General features: G+C 38.9%; 1 protein-coding gene across 2 annotated transcripts in view; it reads left to right on the plus strand.

Annotated features, from left to right (window-relative positions):
* Window positions 1–24,119, plus strand: part of astn2 (astrotactin 2) — a 360,332-nt gene that overhangs the window by 258,295 nt on the left and 77,918 nt on the right. For both annotated transcript variants that reach the window (XM_083531246.1, XM_083531247.1), the window contains exons 12-13: window positions 2,199–2,365; window positions 3,386–3,574. In XM_083531246.1, the coding sequence (XP_083387372.1) occupies window positions 2,199–2,365; window positions 3,386–3,574 (356 nt within the window). The remainder of the gene's footprint in view (window positions 1–2,198; window positions 2,366–3,385; window positions 3,575–24,119) is intronic.

The following is a 24,119-nucleotide window of genomic DNA, read 5'->3' on the forward strand; positions in this document are numbered from 1 at the left end:
AGTTAAAGTGAAGGGAATATTTAATGCTACAGCATCTAAAAACATCCTTTACAAGTAAACCTCCAAATTTTGTGCTAACGCTTTGAGGAAGGACCACAAACCGCTGGACCGCAGGCATCCCAATACTTTTGTTCATATAGCATAGTACTAAAACTGTAGTTAGCAATTAGACACCTCAAAAGCCATGTAATGTACGTGGTGTTTTTTTTTTTTTTTTTTTTTACAAAAAAATGATCACTCGAGTGGTAGATGTGTTGAAGCGTTAATTCTTCAGGCAGCACGTCTGAGAAAGTTAGGCGTTGTTCCGTCGCTACAGCGAGACGTGCTGCCTGGTTAATTAGCCTTCATAAAAGTTTGGAGAGGAAAGTAGTGACACCGCGTGAGCGCTTAAAGAGGTGTTGGAGAAACACAAGATCCCAGAGGTGTCATCGTATCACTGGAGCCAGAATGTTTATGCCGAAGTTTTTAATCACCGATGGTTCTGGTGGCATTTCATAACTAGCACCTGCTGAAACTCCTGCAGGGATCCGTGCAAGACGGAATTGAGTTTTATGTAAATGGATAAACTTTGGGATGGAATCATTCACTGGCTATCCGGATACATTATTTTGCTTTGGCAGTCTATGAGTGGATAATACAGCTAGTCAGACATACGGCCAGGATATAAAATAGCACTTGATCCGGCACACCCTTTTATTTTGTTTGATATTGTAGTGTAGGCTTGGGATGAAAGCTTTGACGTTTTTAGTAAATAAATATCAGGAGGATATGAATGATTATGAAGGAAAGCTAATCAAGTGCTTGTGTACTTTACTGCGCATAAAAATCGTTTCTAGTTAATTTATAATAGTATTATTTCGTTTCAAATGAATTGCTCTATTTAAAAATTGTCCTTAGACGCCCTGTTGCGCAACAGAAAAAACATTTCCAAGGGAATATTCTTATAAACGGCGCTCCAGTTAATAGATTTTTCTGACGTCCGAATACCGCTGTGAAAAAATTCACTATTAAATCCTCACTACATGGATAACACAAACCCCACGTTCCAAAAGGAGTCAGTCTTGGGAGGCACTACAATACAAACCTCAGCTGCAAAAGTTTTGGCACCATTTCCTTACGATGAGCAAAATAAGTATATATAAAGAATAGACGTACTCAGGTGATATTTTATTCTTGTTTTATATACAGACAAACTGAAAAATAAACAAAGTCACGAGAATTGGGGGGGGGGTTCTTTCTCTTTCTGTTTATGTGCCATTTTCATCCTTCTGTTCCAGCATTTTCAGTCTTTTTCAAACCTTCTTTCTTTATTTCTATGGCCCTGATTTTCCAGCACAATACACATCTGGCCCTTTTGTGTTGAAAGCTTTTTGGTTTTCATCCATTATGGTGGATGACAAACCAATTTAATGGTGTCTAGACAATCATATTCTGGAGATTGCAAGCGTTTTTTCCTTCCAAGGCTTTAATTTGGGAAAACATTGCATATGTACTTTATATGTAACAGGGAAATGTTCTTTTATTTAAATATGTGTGTATATATGTATATATTAGGGCTGATTCAAATATTTAATCGCAATTAATCGCATGATTGTAACGAGGTAACTTGTGATTAATCGCAACTTCATCGCACATTTTTTCTGTTCGGTCCCTTAATGTCCCTTAAATTAATACAGTATTTAGCATGGGCATGGACAAATATTGATGCTTTATGCAAATGAATGTTTATCATTAGTGAAACCAAACTCACCACAGAGCAAAATATGGACAAAACACAAAATATTCTTGTAAATGTTTTAAAGTAATTATGGTGTTTTAAATTATGTAAATCATCAAAACACCAAACAGAACATTTGCTATGTTTCCACACGGACGGTTAATGAGGTGATACCAGAAAAAAAAAACAGTGTGAATTTGTTTATTTAAAAGTTGACATTTTAAGCTTTCTAAACATATATTTATTGTGTATGTGACTCAAGTATTCACTGAGATTCGGGTTGTTTTAGTGATGTCTGTGAAAATTTTTTTTAAATAAGGTGCCAGTTATTATAAGCTGAAGGTCAGTAGTCCATCAGTTGTTTCATGTCTTCTGATAGCATCCTAATAACACTGCTCTACCTTAAACCTTCGTTCCAACTCTTTACTCTTATCCTGCTCACCCATGGTCACTTCCTTCTGTCTTTCTGATTCCTGCACAGTGTCCTGAAGGCTTGCGGCCTATGAAGGACGGATCAGGTTGCTATGACTACTCCGTGGGTACAGACTGTACGGACGGCTTTAATGGTGGCTGTGAGCAACTTTGTCTTCAGCAGCTCGTGCCCCTGCCAGACGATCCCACCTCCAACAACGTGCTCATGTTCTGCGGGTGAGAGCAACCAGATACCAGGGGTGCACAAACTTTTGGCTCAGAATTCTAAATCTTCACCTGGCAGCATAAATAAAGCCACATACAGATGAGCACACATTCACACACTCAATAAACCTTAAAATAATTAATCCAAAAGTAGGGATGCATCACTATGAAGATTCAAAAATCTATCTATCTATCTATCTATCTATCTATCTGTCTGTCTGTCTGTCTGTCTGTCTGTCTGTCTGTCTGTCTGTCTGTCCGTCCGTCCGTCCGTCCGTCCGTCCGTCCGTCCGTCCGTCCGTCCGTCCGTCCGTCTGTCTGTCTAACTTATGTGCACAAAGCCATGATGAGAACCCATAGACTGTATCAGTCTATTTATTCTACAGTATATTTATTCATGGTAAAAGTAAATAGGGATTAATGATCTGTTCCATTACACGCCTGATTATATACTAATAAAGTTATTAATTATTAATTTAGTTTCAGCATCATTACTATGGAGCACCTCAGAGTCTGCGGAGAGTAAATTCGCCCCAGCACTGAGTCAAGAGCTCGGTTCTGATACAGTACTGCAGCACAGAGTTCCTCCAGTTTATGGCTCATCCTTTGAAAGCAGTGGATAAACAAAACCACTAAATTTCTTGTCTCCTACACAGCACTAATATTAGAACAAAAAAAACAATATCGGAATCATTGAGAACTCTTAAGTCTTTCAGACCCACAGGGCTCTTTACGTCCTGGTATAAATCCACACCGCATGGCTGTGTTTATTACCTCCTGAGAAATGAGAACTTTCCAAATTCTGTCGAATTCCTTCTGAAAAAAATGCGACTTTCATTTCGTGCTCAGGCGCGACAGTCGGTGCTCACAGCTATATTCGAAATTACATCTTATCTGTAGTCCCACACTGCGCTGTCCTTCTGCAGTGTGCCAGGATGTGTCTGCTCACCAAGGCATCTGGCTTCTTTGTGTGTGTGTGTGTGTGTGTGTGTGTGTGTGTGTGTGTGTGTGTGTGTGTGTGTGAGCACTCAGGTGTGTACAGGAATACAAGCTGGCAGCAGATGGACGCTCCTGCCTTCTCTTAGCTGATAACTGCGAAGGCCCCAAGTGTCCTAAACAAGACTCGCGCTTTAATGACACGCTCTTCAGCGAAATGCTGCATGGCTACAACAACAAGACACAAGAGGTCAACCTGGGTCAAGTGTTTCAGATGACCTTCAGGTGAGTGTTTAGAAGGTCACTGAACTAACAGTCATTACTGAAGCACTAATACATCATATGGTAACCAAATGGATACTTTATACTAAAGAGAAGTGTTAACAGGGCTCCATGAAACCTTAATTACACCTGACATAATTATACACAAACTCTATAAAGTATATAATCAGGATTAAATGGTTGCACTTCACCAAAAGAAAGTATTCATAAGGCTATATAAAGCCTTAATTACAAATGACATACATGAACCTACATAGACCTCTATAAATGTTTTAGTGATAAAACATTATGTTAATTGTACGGTATATTTTTTCTAAAAGGAAATGTTCTTAGTGCTACATAAAACCTTACAACTGACATAAACCTTCATAAACGTTTATGAAGGTATGAAATGTATCAGGCATTAATACGTAATGTTAACTAAGTGGTTAAAGTTCTCTAAGGGGAAATGTTCATGTTGTGCTTTATGTTACTTTTTAATAAGCAAAGAATAATAATACATTATGTTACATAATATTAACCAAGTGGTTTCATTTAAGTTGAGGGAAGTCTTTATAGTGTTATATAAATTACAGCTGACAGAAATCTACATAAGCATGTATGAAGGTACTAAGATATAAGTTGCTTCTTCAGCATTAGCACATTATGCTAACTAAGTGGTCGTATTTTATTTTAGTAAAGTGTTTATAGGCCTACATGAAACTTAGAACTTGTTTAACTTTACATACGCATGTATAACGTTATAACATGTTCATATAGCATTAATGCATTATGTCAATTAAGTACTTGTTGTTCAGTTTTTATAAAGCTAATAACCCTCCACTGCAACTAATTTAAACCTACATAACCGTATTCAGCAAATGACCAAGTGGTTGCTTTTTACTAAAAAGAATGTGTTTATAGGGCTACTTAAAAGCTTAATAACAACTGACGTAAACATTTATAAGTTGTAAAATATAAATGTAAAAGTTAAGTGTGTACAGGGTCAGTTGGAGCCTTAACTATAAACATAAACATCTATAAGTGTTCATAATAGGATTTGTAATTATTCATTATAATAAGTGTACATCATTATTATAGTTGAATGCTGGGAATTTCCAGCACACAGTGTTACACAGGGCGGTGAATTCAACGGTGGCCCTAAATGTTAAGGGGAAAATTTTATCCCAGCACTGAGAAGCCTTTAAAAAGCCGTTCTATCCTCTCCGATAATCAAGACGAATGTTGTGTGTGATGTGAGACCTCTACAATCTCACACACTGACGCCTTCTCTCTGCCTTTGGCTCAGACCCGGCACTGAGATTTATATACTGTGTCGTTCGGTTTGGACCTTTATGTGTTGGATACTGGTGTGGATGCGGTTGTGATTATCTCCGAGAACCCACGCTAGTGCTATAGAGGCAAAGAAAGCTATGAATCATAGGCAAGTTAAACAGAGGTTAAAAGAAATGGCTAGTTTTATTCATGCTAGTCTCGTTGTTTTTTTTTTTTTTACATGAAAGCTGGGTAGTAAATACATATCCTCAGATGGACTTTTCTCATGAAGCTCATATTCATAAGCCTGAGCCTAAGATTGGTCACATTCCACATTTGGTCCCCATTTGCTGTTTTAATAAGCTCAATTTTCCTGGGCAGATGTTCCACAAGATTTTGTGAAGCTTTGAGACCATTCAGGAAAAAGGGTTTTAGTAAAGTCAGATAGGTGAGATGAGCAGGCCTGGGGTGCCTCAATAGGGTCGAGGTCAGAGCTTTATAGCAGGAGATCTTCCACTCCAATCCATGTAAATCTGATCTTCATGGGGCTGGCTTTGTGCACAGGGGCACATGCTGGAACAAGTTTAATCCTCTAATATTAAGTCAGGGGAAAATTGAATGCTAGGGCATCTAAAGGCATCCGATACAAACGTTTAGCTTTTAATTTTTTGCAGTTTGACAAGGAACCACATATGGCTGGAAAATTCAGGAGATCCAATATAGTGAATATCTGTCAGATCTTTATTGTGATTACTGTGGGATTAAGTTTTGTATTAATACGGTGCTTCTTGGAATTTTTATAGCTGTTGATAAAGGTACCATTCACTTTATGACAAACCGCATGTCATTAGTTATCAATTTTGTTCAGTGCAACACTTGGTATCATAAGAAATTGTCTATAGCACATTATCAGAGCTTTATGAGGAAAAAGTGTTCTTCACCTTTCAGAGATTTGAAACGAGTCTTACATGGATGTGAAAAAGAAACTGATCCATGCTTACAGAGACTAGCAAACCGAGACTAGCATCTACAAAATATTTTTACCTGCCCCTCGATGAAACATTTCTGCTAATCACATGAAGTGAACATTTAGAAGATGCATTTTGTTATGAATCTGAGACAAAATATATAAAACGTAATCGGATCCGATTTCACCAGTCCGTCCCAGTCTTTGAAGGCCACAGTACAAAAGCTAGCTCAAGGCTAAATTAGCGCTAGCTTCGGCTAGTAATAATGCTAATACAGGACAGGTGAAGCGTGTCGATTAAACCGAATACACGACCGTGTAGTAGATGTAGCCAGAATAAAACACGGTTATTAAAAATCAAATGTCCCCGAACGTCATTTGCGTTTGGAATTCGCTGAAGAACGTAGACGAGCGAAAGCCAAAGCGCCTCGTTCCGCGTTCCTTGTTGGAAAGATCGGAATTTTTCTACGCAGCCCAGAATGATATTAGTAATGGATGGAGCTATTTGGCATTCCTAAAGCAGAAGCGATATGGCTGGATTATTCAAAAAAATAAAAACAAAATGAAAAGAATGGGAGAAAAAAAAAACCTGAGTTATTTAGAGTTATTTAAATCAATCCTGAAAGAAATCAAGGACTTTATGTAAGCAATGTCATTGGTTATACCAAAAATCTGGCAAAAAATATTCAAAATACACACAATGTGGACAAAAGTATTGGGACACCCCTCTTAAATTCATGTGTTCAGACCCATTGTGGGTCAAGTCAAGCACCTCACCATGGAATCTGCATTTACATTTATAGGGAAATTTCAGGAACGGGACTGTAACAGGACGTCAGCTTTGTAATACGTCGGTATAAACACTGAGAAAGGATTTGGAGGTTGCTCAAGTCCTGGGGCTTGTGCCACACAGCACTTTGTCACTTCACGCTCTTTAAATTGTCAGCGAAAGTGGAACTGACCCTGGGACATTCGTTTTCCTCCCAGGTGGGTCGTCCTCTTCAACTTACACGCTGATAATAGCTGTCGAGTTATTTCCAGTGAGTCTTCAACCTTGGTCTAGACACACACACACACACACACACACACACACACACACACACACACACACACACAAACACTCACACACACTCACACACACTCACACACACTCACACACACACACACACACACACACCAACACATATCTGTCACACTTTCATATCTTATTTTAACAGATCACGGCTCTTTCTGCTTTTTATTCGAACAGATCGCACGGGCGACATGAAAACACTGCCTTCTCATCACGAAGCCCGACACGTCCACGTGTTGTGTTCGGGTTTATTAATAACCCCAGTGTCTGTGTGGAGAAAGATTAATGTTGTGGGATTAGAGAATTTGCTCGGTTGTTTTGTTGAATTATGGAGATGTTTGTCTCGAAGATTGGAGTGTAGTGCAGCGAAATGTAGACCTGGAAAAACACAAAAACACACTGCGATATGTTTCGTCCTCAACAAGGCTACAAGCATAGATCTTTTTGTAGTCTAAACCTCTCATGTTGTATACATGATATATTGCATTCCCTTTTTTGTAGACTGCGATATAATTGTTTTATTTTTTTTGTGTGTATATACATTTTTCACATCGGTTTTTGATGGGGCTAAAACTTGAGCTGGAGATAGAATGATATCTTTTGTACATGTTCCTGGCCATGAGCTTCAGGATCGTGTTATCAGACTGTTCAGATTGAGCTCCTTAATGCTTAAGGAGCTTCGTAAATGTCAGAGTTGTTAGACTTTATTCATTATTAGCCGGTCAGATTTTAAAATTGAATTAATTTAAAACTAAAAGAATTGACATTTGACTTGTGGGCGACGACGACTTCTTGTTCTTCTTTCAGCTGCTCCCATTAGGGGGCGCCACAGCGGATCATCCGTCTCCATACCCCCCTGTTCTCTTCATCTGCCTTTTTCAACCCAACTACCTGCATGTCTTCCCTCACCACATCCATAAACCTCCTCCTTGGTCTTCCTCTTTTCCTCCTTCCTGGTGTCTCCATCCTCAGCATTCTCCTACTGATATACCCCATGTTCTTCCTCTGCACATGTCCAAACCATCTCAATCTCACCTCCCTCACCTTGTCTCCAAAAGGTCCTACATGCGCTGTCCCGCTAATAAACTCATTTCTAATCCTGTCCATCGTCGTCACTCCCAACGAACATCTCAACATCTTCAGCTCCGCTACCTCCAGCTCCACCTCCTGTCTTTTACTCAATGCCTCTGTAAAAGATAAAAAACAAACCAACAAATAAATAAATACAATTATTTCAGGAACACATTAAAACTATCCTTGTTGTAAATTCGATGCTTCAGGAACGCTTCAGAAAAACACAAGGATCAAAAACTCATCGTAGCAGGGAATCGTGTTTCTCGAAAAGCTACACTTGTTTATTAGATGAACAACTGACCGCTATTAACTTGACATGTGAGTGAGCAGCATTTCCCTTGAACGTTGCCTGCGTTGCCCTATTCAGTGCCATGGAAAAAAGAACAGTAAAGATGAGTGTCATCCATCAAACGGTGATGACTCGAGTCCCTGTACGGGTCTGGTCCAATTTAAACCCGATCTTCAAAACAGCATGAGGACGTGGACGAGCCTCAGTGGTCCATCTGCTCTCGGGCACACAGTATAATATACAGGAAAGACATTTCAAATAACACACTCTCATTCAAAACGAAATAACATCTCTGAATCGAATTCAGAAAGAACTCTTACAGTGAGGTTTTTACTCCTCTGTCATTCATTCTTTCTTTCTGTTCGGCTCCAGGATCACATCTCCTTTCAGGATCGAGGAAAATGATCCAAAACAATGTGCTTTTATATTTTCCGGATTCATTGTAATCTGAATTTGTTTGTTGGAAGAAAACAGGAAAAACCTAGGAATGAAAAACTATCCCAAAACTAGGAATATTAAAAAGTATTGGAACATGCAAAAGTATTGGAACATACATACGTGCTCAGCTGATGCTACAAAATAAACTTCATGAAAACACAACACACACAATAAGAAACAATAAAATCAGGTGATTGGGAATAAGAGAGGGGAACTTGGAGACTTGAACTAGGAGACCCAAACCAATTCCAGCATGACGATGCTCATGTGCACAAAGCCGGCTCCATGAAAATCTGCTTTCCATGGGTTGGAGCGAAAGATCTCCAGCTACAGAGCGTTTAACCCTATTGAACACCTTTGTTCAAGGACCTGATTTTACACCCTTTTAGCTATCTAGTGAAACATCTTTCCAGAAGAGTGAAGGCTTCTATAAGGGCAAATGGAATCAAATTTAAATATTGAATTGGATGTTCAAAAAGCACATACACATCTAATGCTCATGTGTCGGTAAAATTACGTTTCCAGGTACGATCAATGCACAGAGACTTATGTAGCGTTTATAATGTAGCATAATAAATGTATAAGGCATCACTGGTGGGATCCAGATTGGCGTTATTTATGCTAATGCATTACACTTCAGAGCATTGTCTATTATGCGTTATGAATTGTTAATAAGTTCTGTACAGGAGTAAGGGCTTTAATTGTCTGGTGAGGCTGTGAAAGGCTGGGGAAGGAGAGCCGAGTGAAGAGCGAGGGAAAAAGGGAGGGAGGAAAGCCAGAGAAAGAGAGATCACCCTGAGGCCATAATATTAACCAGAAAGCTTTTTCTCAGCACAGTGCCGAAGACGAGGTCCAGTTAGCGCGCTCAAGCGTAATGTGGAAAACGAAAAGACGTGATTTTACACGAGAAATACAAATTGCTTATTTGAATAAATATGGATAAAGGAACATGTTCGGTAAAACGAGCAGCCTGTAATTCTGAAAAGGAGCAGATTATATTAAATGAAATGTAAACAGTATCATTTTGTCGTGTTTTCTTTTTTTTAACGCCGATTTATCCACTGAAGCCACACAATATACTGTGTATATATATATATATATATTGTGTCGCTTCAGAGCAAACACTTTTTCACACCACTGTGTGTATATATATATATATATATACACAGTGCATGGTGCATGTTTGTCACACATTAATGTTTCAGATCATCAAACTAATTTACATGATAGTAAAAAAATAACACAAGTGAACACAACATGCAGTTTTAAAATGTCATTTTTTTTAATTATTGAGGGAAAACTAAATCCAAAACTACATGGTCGTGTGTGAAAAAGACACCTATTTGAGCATTCTTTAACACTGTGATGTCCCACAACAACACACAACATTGTTCCTCCAAGACCGAGGTGCTACACATAACAACGTAAAACACTACATTTAGTGCAAAAAAAAACTAATATTCCTATACGGTAGAATGTTACCAGGTTCTGCCCTGAGCACTGTGTCTTGCTCTATACAGTGATGGTTTTCACTCCGCCGGGACACTGATTTATTTATTGCCCTCTTTTTTCCCGATACGGATGGTTGCTCTGGTGCAAGGCCAGCGTAAAGTGTTTGGCTCAAGGAGACGATGGCAGGGGCAGGTGAGATGGTATTAGTAGCTTTCCTGCGTTCAGTGAGTGTATTCTGCTCCCTAGGCCTTTTTCCCCCACAATCACCCACCAGCCAGGAGAGAACTCCTCAACAACTGGATTTAGGTCCACAGCCAAAGCAGCACAAATGCTGGCCTGAGTCTGATTTAATTCTTAATTTACACACACAAACACACACACACACACACACACACACACACACACACACACACACTGTTGGGTGTGATGGGGGCATTGGGTGTAATTAGTCTCTTGGTCATAAGCAAAGGCTTATGCCAGCTGATAATAAAAAAGGCCTCTAGGAAGCACTGAACACATTACAGGACTGGAAATCAAAATGAGAAAGTGGCGCATGGCGCATAAATTAAAACACGAGGCGTAAATTTGAATAAACCAACACACGTGCATTGCCGTTTTCCATCAGCGTATATGATGCAGGTACCTGCGGTGAAATAAATCTAGTGGTGTAACTGTACACAAAATTCACGGTTCGATACGTACCTTCCTCATAACAGTTATATATTTATATATATTTATATAACATAAATGTTAAATGTAACATAAAATCGCTTGTCGTTTTTCTTTTTTTATTAACACAGTTAATTATTATTAGTAATTATCATTATATTATTAAGTGATTGCTTGGTTAAATAAGATATAAATAATTAAAAATATTTTATAAAAGTAAAATAGAATAAATTCAATGTATGCAAAAGACTTTTTTATTATATTGATTAAATCGAGTAATGAATTAAATTGACGCAAATTAAATTCATTAAATAAATGAAAAAATGTAATTATGTAGTTTACATCTGTTAGACCTCATTTGGGTAATACAGATGTGCAATACTGTGTGTGTGTGTGTGTGTTTGTGTGTGTGTGTGTGTGTGTGTGTGTGTGTGTGTGTGTGTGTGTGTGTGTGTGTGTGTGTGTGTGGGTGTGTTACATTTAATATTAAATTCTCTAAAGATATGATCTGCTTAACTTTTCTACTTATTTTAGCAGACTTTAATAAACGTATTCATTCTTTCCATCCTTCATTTATTCGCTCCCTCGTTATGCAGAATTGTCCGAATTTTCTCCTTTTAAGAGAAATTCTTGAGGTTGGACATAAAACGTTAAAGAATCCAATCCAATCTAATCATTTCCACGTTAGCGGCTAACGCTAGTGCTATGGATTTTTTTAAGGTTTTATTTCCAGCTTTACGAATTTCTTCATAATAAATTATAATTAAAGAGCATGAAAGTGTTCATATGGTCGAATCAACTAACTTTCTTTGGGAGAGTGGGATGAAGCAGTGATTTTTAGCACTGCAGCTTGTTAGGTTTTTCTTCTCGGATTTCTTTTTTACTTCTATCTAATGCCTTGCGGTGTTTCCCAAAGATGGGAGTCAGACAACAAAAAATAGACACTATATTGGCAAACACCGAACAGTGCACTTTGAAGATCACCTTCCACATTTAGTCTTCATTTGTTAATAATTTTCACTTTTTCCGGGAAGATTTTCCACCAGATTTTTTGGAAATTTGTGCTCATTCAGACACAAGGTGACACTTTATTAATTTATTTATGTTCAATAGGTTTTATAGCAGGAGATCTTCCACTCCAACCATCTTCATGGAGCCTTTGTGCTCAGTGGCATTGTAATGCTGGAACAGTTTTTCAAGCTCGAGTGAAGAAGAAATGTCACGCTACCGCATCCAAAGATGTCCAATTGTGTGCCTCCAAATTTGTGCTAACAGTTTGGGGATGAACCATAGTGAGCTTGAAATGCTGGGTGTCCCAATACTTTTGGCAGCACCGTAACTAGTTTCATATTCAGAAGACGTTTGTGTGTGTGTACATGCTGGTGTGGTCAGATGTAGAGAGAGATTAGTCATCTTGACCATCAGGAGTTTGTTTTATATGCGTCCAGGCTTCTTTTTTTTTTTACTGCCAAAGATACTGCCATGTAGTGGATCTTAATTTTTTGCTAACCTTATGAATGAAAAAAGAAAAAAAAAAATATGAGACACTTTAGAAATAAACAAAACGTTGAAAAAGAGCATTTTTATTAAGAATCTATTTCCCGCCTCCACACGCTGACCGTCCGGCTGTACTGCGAATCTCGACCTCACACCAATGTGTTCCTGTTAATTTATTTCTGAAAAAGAAAAAAAAAGCCGCTACACATTACCATCCCCGTGCTCCTCTCTAGCATATGCTGCAGCGTGTATTAGCGTTGACACATCCAGCTGGAGGAATGCGTGTTGTTTCTGTGTGGGCTTTTTAGGCGAAACGTTGTTTTCAGAGCCTGAAGGACTGCGACAAGGCAACATTCGAGGGTAAATCTGGGGGTAATTAGACTGTTGGCTTATGTAGCGGGGAAGATTTTGTATTTTAAAGTCTTGAGGAAGCGTTGGGATCGATATGAGACTGGAAAACAAAAAAATGATTGCGGTATTTAAAAGAAGATGAATCGAGTCACAAAGGGCTATAAATCCATACCACTCGAGGGGATGCGGTTAGAGGAACATTACTAACAACTGAGGAAGTGAAGTTCCTGTTACCACCCTGACGTTTCATAGCACATTAAATCCGACTAATGTTAGGAAACTGGGGTCAGAGCGCAGGGTCTGCCATGATAAAGCATCCCTGGAGCATAGAGGGTTAAGGGCCTTGCTCAAGGGCCACACAGTGGCACCATAGTGATACCAGGGCGTAAAACTCAGACCGTCCAATCAGTAACCCAGAACCTTAACATTATATAATTAACCTTATATAATGTTTTTATACCTGCCTGATTCATCTCTGCACCATACCACAATAAGGGTGTTTTCTCCAAATGGAGACCACTCTGTGCAGCTGGGGATGGTTCCACCTCAACAGCTTAAAGATCCATCAAGTTCCTGACCGAATTATGAACTTTGAGGATGGATTTGGACTGTAATTAATATTAATAGTCTACTCCAAAGTTTTGCATTTTAGCTCCCACCACTGAACATCTCAACAATGATGGAACTGTAATAAACGCACATTCGGTGATGAGGATGGGGATTTCTTTTGGAGTCTGGTTCCTCTCAAGGTTTCTTTCTTATTCCATCTCAGTTTCTTTGTGAAGTGCATCATCAGTGCTGATGAATGAAGACGGCTACGATGTGGCCTGAAGGTTCTCTAAAAGTGCTGTTTTCATTACGGCCACATTATGAACATAAGTTTTATGCATTTTATAATCGGCTGGTTTACATTGTTGTTCTCCGCAGTTCGATTGTACCGTCTTTGCATTTTAGTGAGAAATTTTATATACATATTTATAGACAAATGTATTGGGAAACCTGACTTTTCCAGCCATTTGTGGTTTTCCCCCAAAATGTCACCACAAACTTTGTAGGCACATAATTTTGATGCTATAGATTGAAATTCTCTCTTAACTTGAAGTAGGAGACCCAAAACCTGTTCCAGCACGACAATGCCCCTGTGCACAAAGCCGAATCCATGAAGGTCTGCTTTCCTGACATGTGAACACTAAGATCAGAACCTGACTTTACTAACACTCTTGTAGCTGAATGAGCACAAATCTCCACAAAATCTAGTAATACATCTTCCAAGAAGAATGGAGGTTCTTATAACAGCAAATGGGGAATAAATATGGAATAAGGTGTTGATAATGTGGGTGTAATGAATACAGAAGTAATGAATACAGTGCTGTTACAGATGTGGTCATGCTGCTAAACAAAAGTTAGATCATGAGTCAGAACCTTAATGGAGCATAATGTAGATCAGCCAATGGAAAAAAAAAGAAAGGTTGATAACCAGACAGAGAAATTGCTTCATCTGGTAGCTTGATAAACACAATTTCAAAAAAAGAAAAAAAAAACGTATTTGTCCGAACAAAGTCTCATTGCGAAGTGCATTATGAAGTCTGATGAGCGAGGACACATACAACGTGGCTTGGAGGTCTTTTACGCCGAGCGCGACGCACGTTTTCTGCGAGTGTAAATTAACATTTGCACGTTTGCACGTCACGGAAATGAATACGCTAATTAAATGCGATTTCGTTCCTATTATACCGAGAGAGCGAAGTGCCGAGTGCGGAGGGTGAAAAACGCAACCTCGGATCTCATCAACTCGACAAACACACAGAAATAGATAGAAAAAAAACTAAACACAAAAGAACAGGTGATTTAATAGAGAAAAAGAAAGAGAGAAAAAAAATACGCTAAGAAAAACAGGTGGTATGGCAGAAATTTTCATTCTCGCAGGGAGAAAAACTTAGTTTAGCATTCGCAGAATTCATGCTAAATTATTAAAAAAATATCTCTGTGTGTGTGTGTGTGTGTGTGTGTGTGTGTGTGTGTGTGTGTGTGTGTGTGTGTGTGTGTGTGTGTGTGCGTGTGTGTGCATTTCCTCATTGCTCATGCAGAAACAGCAGTACTTGATTGCTAAACTGAGTGAAATAATGAACTGAATGAAGCAGATATAAAATTTGCACACCGGAGTCCCAAAAGACGAAGTAAAGTTCATACATCTGTTTTCTGCATTTAATTAATAATGAATTAAGTATTCAAAATCTCCGCGTGCAGAAAGGAAACGTATCGAGCGAGCGAAATAATTATGCAGCGTGTCGAATGAAATAAGATGCTAAAGCCAAAAATTATCTCTTTCGCCTAAATAAAGCTTTTTATCAGCAACGTTAGAACAAAATACCAGTAATATCAATAGACTTTATTAAAAAAAGGATTTTACAGAATATATTATCAGTGGTCCTCATTTCAAATATGTAAAATTCCTCAGGGTTTATAATAATGATAAATATGACCTGAATGCAGGTATGACATTTACAGAAGTCTGTTAGAAGGATCTGTTTTTTTCAGGGCTTTAATAATAAAATTAAATCAATATGAAAAATAGGATATTAAATAAATAAGTTCAATGTAATTTATATAAAAGAAAAGAAAGAAATGCTAATTAAAAAACAAAAACAGCAGCTAACTTCATCTGTTACCCAAAAACAATGAAGCTATTTGAAACAAGTCTAGACAAATAGATTTATTCTAGCTATTTAAAAAGGGGCAAAAATATTGGCACCCTATAACATTTACGAAACTCGGCAGAATCATTTATCCAGAGCAACTCACATTAATCACTTTTTTTTTTTTTACTGTTGTTCTGTGAGCATGGCTTTTCTTTTTTTTTTTTCCTTATTCACAGTGAATAGGCTCTGTTTTCTATTTTCGCATTTGTATTTCTCGTATGCAATTCACAGCCTTTGATTGGTGTTATATCACATGCCCAATTATGCCTCTTTGATAAACTTTGCTTCTTCTCCTCATGGCTTTCAAGAGCCAAGAACACGTGCAAAAAAATAATAATTTGCATTCATCGCTTCACACAATTACACAACAAAGAGCTACAGTCCTCTCCTGGTCAATTTACATACTGCGTTCGCCACAGGAGCAGCGAGTGTACATCCACAACACTTTATATACTCGTTATATCATGGCTCGTGTCTCAGTGACCAAGTTTACAAGCTGGCGTGTCCCCACATGATGAGATCTCTGGCTGTTTAAGTATAATAAAAGTTCTGGATGGACGATGAGATCAAGTCAGACCTTCCTGACCCTAATGGGTGACCACTTTACCATCTGTAATTGAATTAATGAGAGCAAAAAAAGAATCCTACAAGATCTCGAGGTAAAGCTGGAGAAAAGAGATATACTAAAAGAAGGTACGAGGAAAATCGTGGGGATGTTAGGAGAAACCGATGTTGCCTGCAAATGAGTGAATCTTTAATCAGACCATGTGCGGTCATTAGAATACAGGACTTTTGTATTCTCTGAACGCACTCAGAGTCTTTTTAATTCTGTTATTTTTCTTTTTTAACCCTCATGGTGCCATTAGAAATCTGGCAAATGAGCAATGGGTCCAAAGAGGAACGAGAACATTAAAGAGACAAATCTTTGTACTTTGCCTGTAAATGTGTCATGTATTATATAAATGTTTATGCTACAGTACACATATTAGTGACCTTGTGCTTGTAGTCGCATTTCGTGCTTCTTACATCATTTGCTACGACTTTAACTATGTAGCTAGCATGCTAGTGCTTTAAAAATAGCTTATTAACTATTATTAGCATTAGAACTACAGTTCTAGTACAATGCAAAGCAGAATCTGAACTAAAAGCCTAAAAACCATAGCTCTATTTTTATTTTTATTTTTTTTTTATTTTGGGTGTTTTGGGTGTTTGTCCTGATCTGTGCAGTGTGAGATAGCAAGCTAACCTAATTGCATGGATTCATAGCTAGCTAACATTTTTGCATCAAATCCTGCTCTGACAACATCCGACTATTAAGCTGACATTAAATAGCTATTAAGCTATTCAAGTTGACTTTGAATGCATAATGCCTGAAAATAGCGAGTCATTAATATGTCATGGCCAAATAATTGGGAGCAAAAAGAAAGATTAGGAAAACTAGTGCCATGGTATTCTGTGTTCCCGGTACCAACACTGCATCCAGCTAGTAAAACGAAATGAGAACATAAGAAGGTGAGGGAACACCTAGGTTTTTATTGTATTTGAGACACATGCAGGTTCCTTTTGATTCTCTGCAATATTCTAGAATTGTTTTATTTCATTACTTTAGAATTGGAAGAAAGTTCTGTGCTGTCAAAATGAAATTTTTGTCTTTAAGAGAAGATCTTGTGTAAGACCAGGAGAGAAGATGTGATCAGACTCCTTCATCCCCACAGTCAAACATGGAGGTGGACGCTTAATGGTTTGGTGTTGTTTTGGGGCAGGAAAGGTTCCGAAATGTAAAAGGAATCTTGAACCAACACGGCCACCATTCCATACTTCAAAATACGCCATGCAGTTCCCGGCTGTACTGTGGCTTATTGGATCCGACTTCACCGTACAACAAGGCGATGAGCCGAAGCGTTATTTAGAGAGCAAACAGTCGTCTGGAGTGATATCTATCATGGAATGACCTGCCCAGTCACCGCACCTGAATCCTATTAAACCGGTCTGGGATGAACTGGATCACAAGTCACCCAGAAGGGAGTCTACAAAATGCTGTAAATATAAATGTAAAATGTATTACAAAATTCTAGAGTGTAAAGCCAGCTATCGTTTTGCACTCACCAGGATTTACGAGGCCACTGGGTGTAAAAAATATCACGAACAGCATCCGCCTTGATAAAAGAGTCTGACTGGCTTCAGAATCGAATACATACCGCATTTGCGAACGTCAGGCCACTCGAACACACTCAGCAACTTTTCACGAAACACAAGCAAAGTCAATCAGCATCGACTCGCGCTGCTCGAGTCCTCGGCTATAAATCCTAATACCCGATTCTGAAAACAAACTCCTTGCAGTGCTTGACTAGCACTTAATCAGTGTCTAATCTGTTTACGTTCACATTCCATTGTGCCTTGATAAACTGCACACTCCAAGTGTTTGCCTGCTAAAAGTAAACACTCCATTGTTTGAGCGGAGCATAAATTACGGCACCCGGCGCTGCCCTAACAACTCTTTAATTCATAATTCAGGCCTTGTTGTTGCTTTATGAACATGATAAAGTGGCCGAGCTCTTTGGCTGGCTGCGCCGTGCTACTCTGGGGTGACATTGCAGCTTTATCACGCTGTAGTGGCGACTCTCGCTAACTCATTACGCATGCACTCTTCAAGCAAACAGATATTAAAGTTGCTGCGATTATTGCTCATATTTGGCCTCTCTATATCCCATGCCAGCTCTTATAAATCTCTGCTTTTAAGGCTCGGCGGAGGAAAGTGTGCGCTTTCAAGGACAAAATGAGCGTGGAGATGGTAAAAGAAATACTCGGGTAGTATGTACTGTAGGCTGCGTCTCATATTGCTCAAAAAGGAAAAGCGTGTAACGGGGGCATCGATAGCAGAGCAGAGGAGGAAGCTGAGATTTCCTGAATATCAAAATAAACAGGGGTCATACCCGTTTCTCCGAAAGTCCTATACAAGCAACATCGGATTGTAACCTTTTAGTCACCTCGCTTTGTTTAGCTTTGCAATGGGGCTGCAATTAAATTTATGAATCAATTTTGAGTATGTTGTACGGTTTAGAGACAGTGGCATTGAGTAAAAGACAGGAGGTGGAGCTGGAGGTAGCAGAGCTGAAGATGTTGAGGTTTTCCTTGGGAGTGACGACGATGGACAGGATTAAAAACGAGTTTATTAGAGGGACAGCGCATGTAGGACGTTTTGGAGACAAGGTGAGAGAGGTGAGATTGAGATGGTTTGGACATGTGCAGAGGAGGGACATGGGGTATATCAGTAGGAGAATGCTGAGGATGGAGACACCAGGAAGGAGGAAAAGAGGAAGACCAAGGAGGAGGTTTATGGATGTGGTGAGGGAAGACATACAGGATGGACAGGATTAGAGGGTTTATCAGAGGAACAGGTAGGACGTTATGGAGCCAAGGTAAGATGGGCATGATTGAGATGGTTTGGGCAGAGGAGGGACATGAAGTATATTAGAAAATAATAGGCAAAGACTTTATGATACCACCTCTTATAACTGAGCAATAGAGGATTAAGGGGCATTGCTCAAGCACTCAGCAGCTTGGTTTTGCTGGGATTTGACTTCATGACCTTCCATCTAGATTTTACCCATTGAGTTATCACTTGCTACAAACAAAAGATTTGGTCTAAAGACCATGTGCTTTTAAAAGTCCACACTTCCGCATACACCTGGGCCATTATGCCTTCACCAGTCCTGCATGGATTGTGCACATTGTGGTCAAGTTCCATTTAATTAAACCTTCAAACTAATGAACCAACACTTTCCATTAACATTTACAAGATTCGTTTCATGATGTTTGGATTGCACAGCTTTATGTGTTTAAATCTCCCCTAAACCTGGACAGATTGGTAGCCCAGGTGCCTGAGAAGAGCAAATAATGTATATTGGTTACTGTATTTCTTACATTGAAAGAAAACCGTTTCAAACTTTTGATTTCTCAGTGCCAGGAAGCTCATGATCTAATCTTTCTTAAATCCTTCCACTATGTACACGAACAGATGATGTCTGGCTGGAAATTTGCTTTACTACTCATTATAGTCATTTAATTAGCTTGTGCAGATGCTAGAAATCTTTCCGGTGAAATACTTTGCATTTTCATCTCTCATTGAATAACGTCCTTACGCGAAGAGAGAACGCCGTGGCTGAAACGTTAGCCGAAAGGCAACGTAATACCACATAACCAGAGGAAGGAGTTACACGTTCACAGTTGTTTCTTTTAAGCTAATTACATACATTACGTCCGCCTCTTCACATAGCGCTAATCGTGGTGTTACTGTAGTCGGTCTAATTTCTACGAGTAATATAAGTCATCTCTCTGAGATAGAGCTGTTTTACTCTGGAAAGACTTTCGTTTTCAGCTGTTTGTCTATGAATTAATGACCTAGACTGCAAGGTGCTGGCATAAACACACACACACACACACACACCAAGTTGTTTTATGCTAATCTGTAGTGCTTTAATGATAAGCTTATTTGATGCATCCTGACATTTTGAAACAATTTATTCAGTCTTCTTTGCAAACCAGCACACACACACACACACACACACACTCACACACACACACACACACACACACACACGGTTCAAGCAAGCCTGTTTTTAATTCGAATATTGTGCGAGACAGCTGTGTTTCTCTGTCTGTCGAAATTAGCGCCACCTCTGCTAACATGTCTCCTGATTTAAATAAACAAGCCATGTATTTTATGGGGGTAAAAAAAAGACACTCGTAGTGAGGAGAGACCCATCTGCTCTTTGGCAGTCCAACACGGGACTGATAATTTGAGTCAAAGGCGCGAGCGAACATTTCATTCTCGGCTTGTCTCCGGCAATATGGCTGACCAACTGGATATGTTGCTGCCAATAGAGAGGTGTCAAAGCGATGAAGGGCCATGTTGTATCTTTTGCGCCAATCACACTGTGTCTGTCACTGTGTGAGTGAGTGACTGTATGAGTGAATGAGTGCATGTGTATGTGTGTGTGTGTGTTTTAGAAGCTGTTTGACAGAAGCTGTGAGACTTCATTGCATCTACGAGATAGAGGCTATTCTCACACTGACAGCTGCTCACCTCCTACAATAAAACAGCAGGGCAAATAACAGCAGTCTGGGCTAATTAATTAGCACTCCACTATTAACTAGCTGTCAGCGTTTAACGAATTAATGGCAGGATTATGGGTAGTTTAATTAGACGAGCGTGCTGACATGTCTAACAGGACGCAAATGTTGATGGTCAAAAGCAGATTTCGAACACAAAAGGGGTAATTATCTAATCGCCAAATTGGGGGAGAACAAAAACAACTCTTTGCTAGCATAAAAATAAAAATCCCACCGAAAAAAAGCCAAAACAGCGAGTTAAATAACACGTACAATGTACGGAAAAATGTGGACACCTGCGCGTAATATCATTCCACTTTTTGTGTATTATTTTGTGTTCTCTTATTAGAATCTCCACTCTTCTGGGAAGATGTTCCACTACATTTTGTGGATTTGTAGAGACAACCATGTCAGTAAAGTCAGCTACTGATGTACAGTAGGTGAGGTGAGGAGGTTCCTGGGGTGCAGTCTGCGTTCACATTCATCCAAAAGGTGTTCAGTAGAACTCTATAGCTGGAGAGCTTCCACTCCAACCCATGTAGAGCAGATCTTTATGGAGCTGTCTTTGTGCACAGGGATATAGTCAAGATGGAACAGGTTTGGGTCTCATAGTTCAAGCGAATGGAAGAGTTCATGCTGCATCCAAAGACATTCTATACAATTGTGTGTGAATTTTGTGGTAACAGTTTGAAGAAGAACCATATATCTAAGTGGAAAGTCAGCTGTCCCAATACTTTTGCATGTATCGTATAGCAAACTAAACATATTTCACTACTGGTCTGTGTTTCTGTATTAATATTAAATATAAATACAGATCGATTTTTTTATTTTTTTATTTCTTAAATCCATTCTTCTGTTGCTGTTTGCGTTCTTCTATCCATCCTTCTGTTCATTCATCTCTATTATTCTGCCAATCAACTATTAGTTTTCACTTTCTTATCATCAAGCCAAGCATCCATCTTTCCATTTGCCTATTCAGTCATCCATCCATCCATCCATCCATCCATCCATCCATCCATCCATCCATCCATCCATCCAATCCTACCATCCATCATTCTTCCATCTGTCTATCTCAGTGCTTGTACATCCACCCACACCACACATCCATACTGTACATGCACTGCTTATTCTGAGGGGTTTGCACTCATCCTTTCATTCAAAAATCAATTCATCCTCCCATTCATCTTTTAGACTTTTTTTTATCAATATATTCATTCACCCAACTCCCAGCGGATTCTCCCTCCTACTCAGGATTTCCCTACATCCACTCATCTACTTATCTTTCCATCTATCATTCTATTCAGGATTGCATTCATTTAGTCAAAAGCTTCTGGATCCATCCATCCATCTATACATCCACAGATTCATCTATAGAGCCATGCATCCATCCATCCATCCATCCATCCATCCATCCATCCAACCATCCATCTATCCATCCATCCAACCATCCAGCCTTATACATTATCATTCTGTTAATTTACACACAATTGTAATTCCATTCATCCACTCCACATTCTATTATCTGTCAATCTATCTATCTATCTATCTATCTATCTATCTATCTATCGATCTATCGATCTATCGATCTATCGATCTATCGATCTATCTATCTATCTATCTATCTATTCATCCAGTCATGCAACATTCCAATGGATATTTTCATCCATCCATCCATCCATCCATCCATCCATCCATCCATCCATCCATCCATCCATCCACAGATCCATCCATCCATCCATCCTTTTATACATCATTATTCTATTAGTTCACACAATTGTAATTTCATTCATTCACTCCACATCCTACTATCCTGCTATCCTGCTATCTATCTATCCATCCATCCATCCATCCATCCATCCATCCATCCATCCATCCATCCATCCATCAATCCATCCATCCAGATCCTGTGCATGCCATCAGTCACACAGCTGATGCCTTTCCATCATGACTTCATGACTACATGACCGCCTCTGTTTTCTGTACCACCTGCTTTATCAGTCCCCCACACAGGAGAAAATTTCTCCTTCAGGCTCATGATGCAGACTAATCATGGCCTAATAACAGCGCTGTCACACGCTCAACACTTCACAGCCAGACCTCATTTCTGTAAAACAACCCAGCCGAGTGCAGGACTGAGATTCCCAGAAGCAAGTTTCCAGGCATGTGTAAGCAAACATCTAGTTTTTTTATTATTTTTTTTTTATAATGGTAATATACCGAGCGCATCGGTTATGACAAGAACGTCACAGCCCTGAGGAGGGACAGGACAAATTGGAGCTCTTGTTATTTCGCCAAATTCTGTAGGAGGACATCGGGTCCAATATTTCAACACAATGAATCCACCAAGTTCATGGCAGAGCTCAAAAGCCTGTTCGAATATAAAACAAGGAGCTGCGGATTTTGCGGAATCTCGCTGCCGGTTCAGAGAGGATGCACCTACTACACTAAGATCTGTGTGTGTTTGAGTTTGAAGACGTGAGCAGATGTGAATGAATTCCGTGCACTTTGTAGGAAATTGATATTCAACACATGTTTGGAGTCAGGAGAAACAATAGGTGTATAGTGGGCAGATTGGTGAAGGTGTGTTATTATACTCGAGTGTCAACACAAGGCAGGTTAAAAGACTAAAAATAAATGTGTGTGTTGCAGTTAGACATTTCTATTTGTTATCTAATGATAAAAAAGACTATTGTCTTCATGTGTTTGTGAGAAAATCACAGCAGCTGCTTTCTGTACAAAAGTAAAATTAGATTGTTTTAGATAAATATACAAATGGTAAAAGCTTGAACAGTCAAAATATTTACTTGCGTACAGCGTCAAAGAATCAGTGTTTAAAAACCGCATTTGAGTTCTGAAAAATTACAAACACGTGTGCTACAGAAGGTATGTGCATTAAATACAGCACGTTCTATCACTCTTTCATTCACAGTCATATATTTATTAACCATGAATACTTCCCTCCATCCATCCATCCATCCATCCATCCATCCATCCATCCATCCATCCATCCATCCATCCATCCATCCATTTACAAATATCTATCTATCTATCTATCTATCTATCTATCTATCTATCTATCTATCTATCTATCTATCTATCTATCTATCTATCTATCTATCTATCTATCTATCCATTAATCCATCCATCCATTCATCCATTTAACAAATATCTATCTATCTATCTATCTATCTATCTATCTATCTATCTATCTATCTATCTATCTATCTATCTATCTATCTATCTATCTATCTATCTATCTATCTATCTATCTATCTATCCATCCATACATCCATCAATAATGGCATACAGTCATATATTTATTAACCATGAATACTTCCATCCATCCATCCATCCATCCATCCATCCATCCATCCATTTAACAAAGATCTATCTATCTATCTATCTATCTATCTATCTATCTATCTATCTATCTATCTATCTATCTATCTATCTATCTATCTATCTATCTATCTATCTATCTATCTATCTATCTATCTATCTATCTATCTATCTATCTATTAATCCATCCATCCATCCATCTTTTTTATCCATTAAAGTCAGGTACTGATGGAGGTGAGAAGGTGAGGAAACCTGTGGTGCAGTCTGTGTTCACATTCATCCCAAAGGTGTTCAATAGGGTTTATAGCTCTATAGCAGGAGATCTTCCACTCCAA

This window comes from Silurus aristotelis, assembly GCF_946808225.1.
Source record: "Silurus aristotelis genome assembly, chromosome: 26".
Taxonomy (NCBI): Eukaryota; Metazoa; Chordata; class Actinopteri; order Siluriformes; family Siluridae; genus Silurus; species Silurus aristotelis.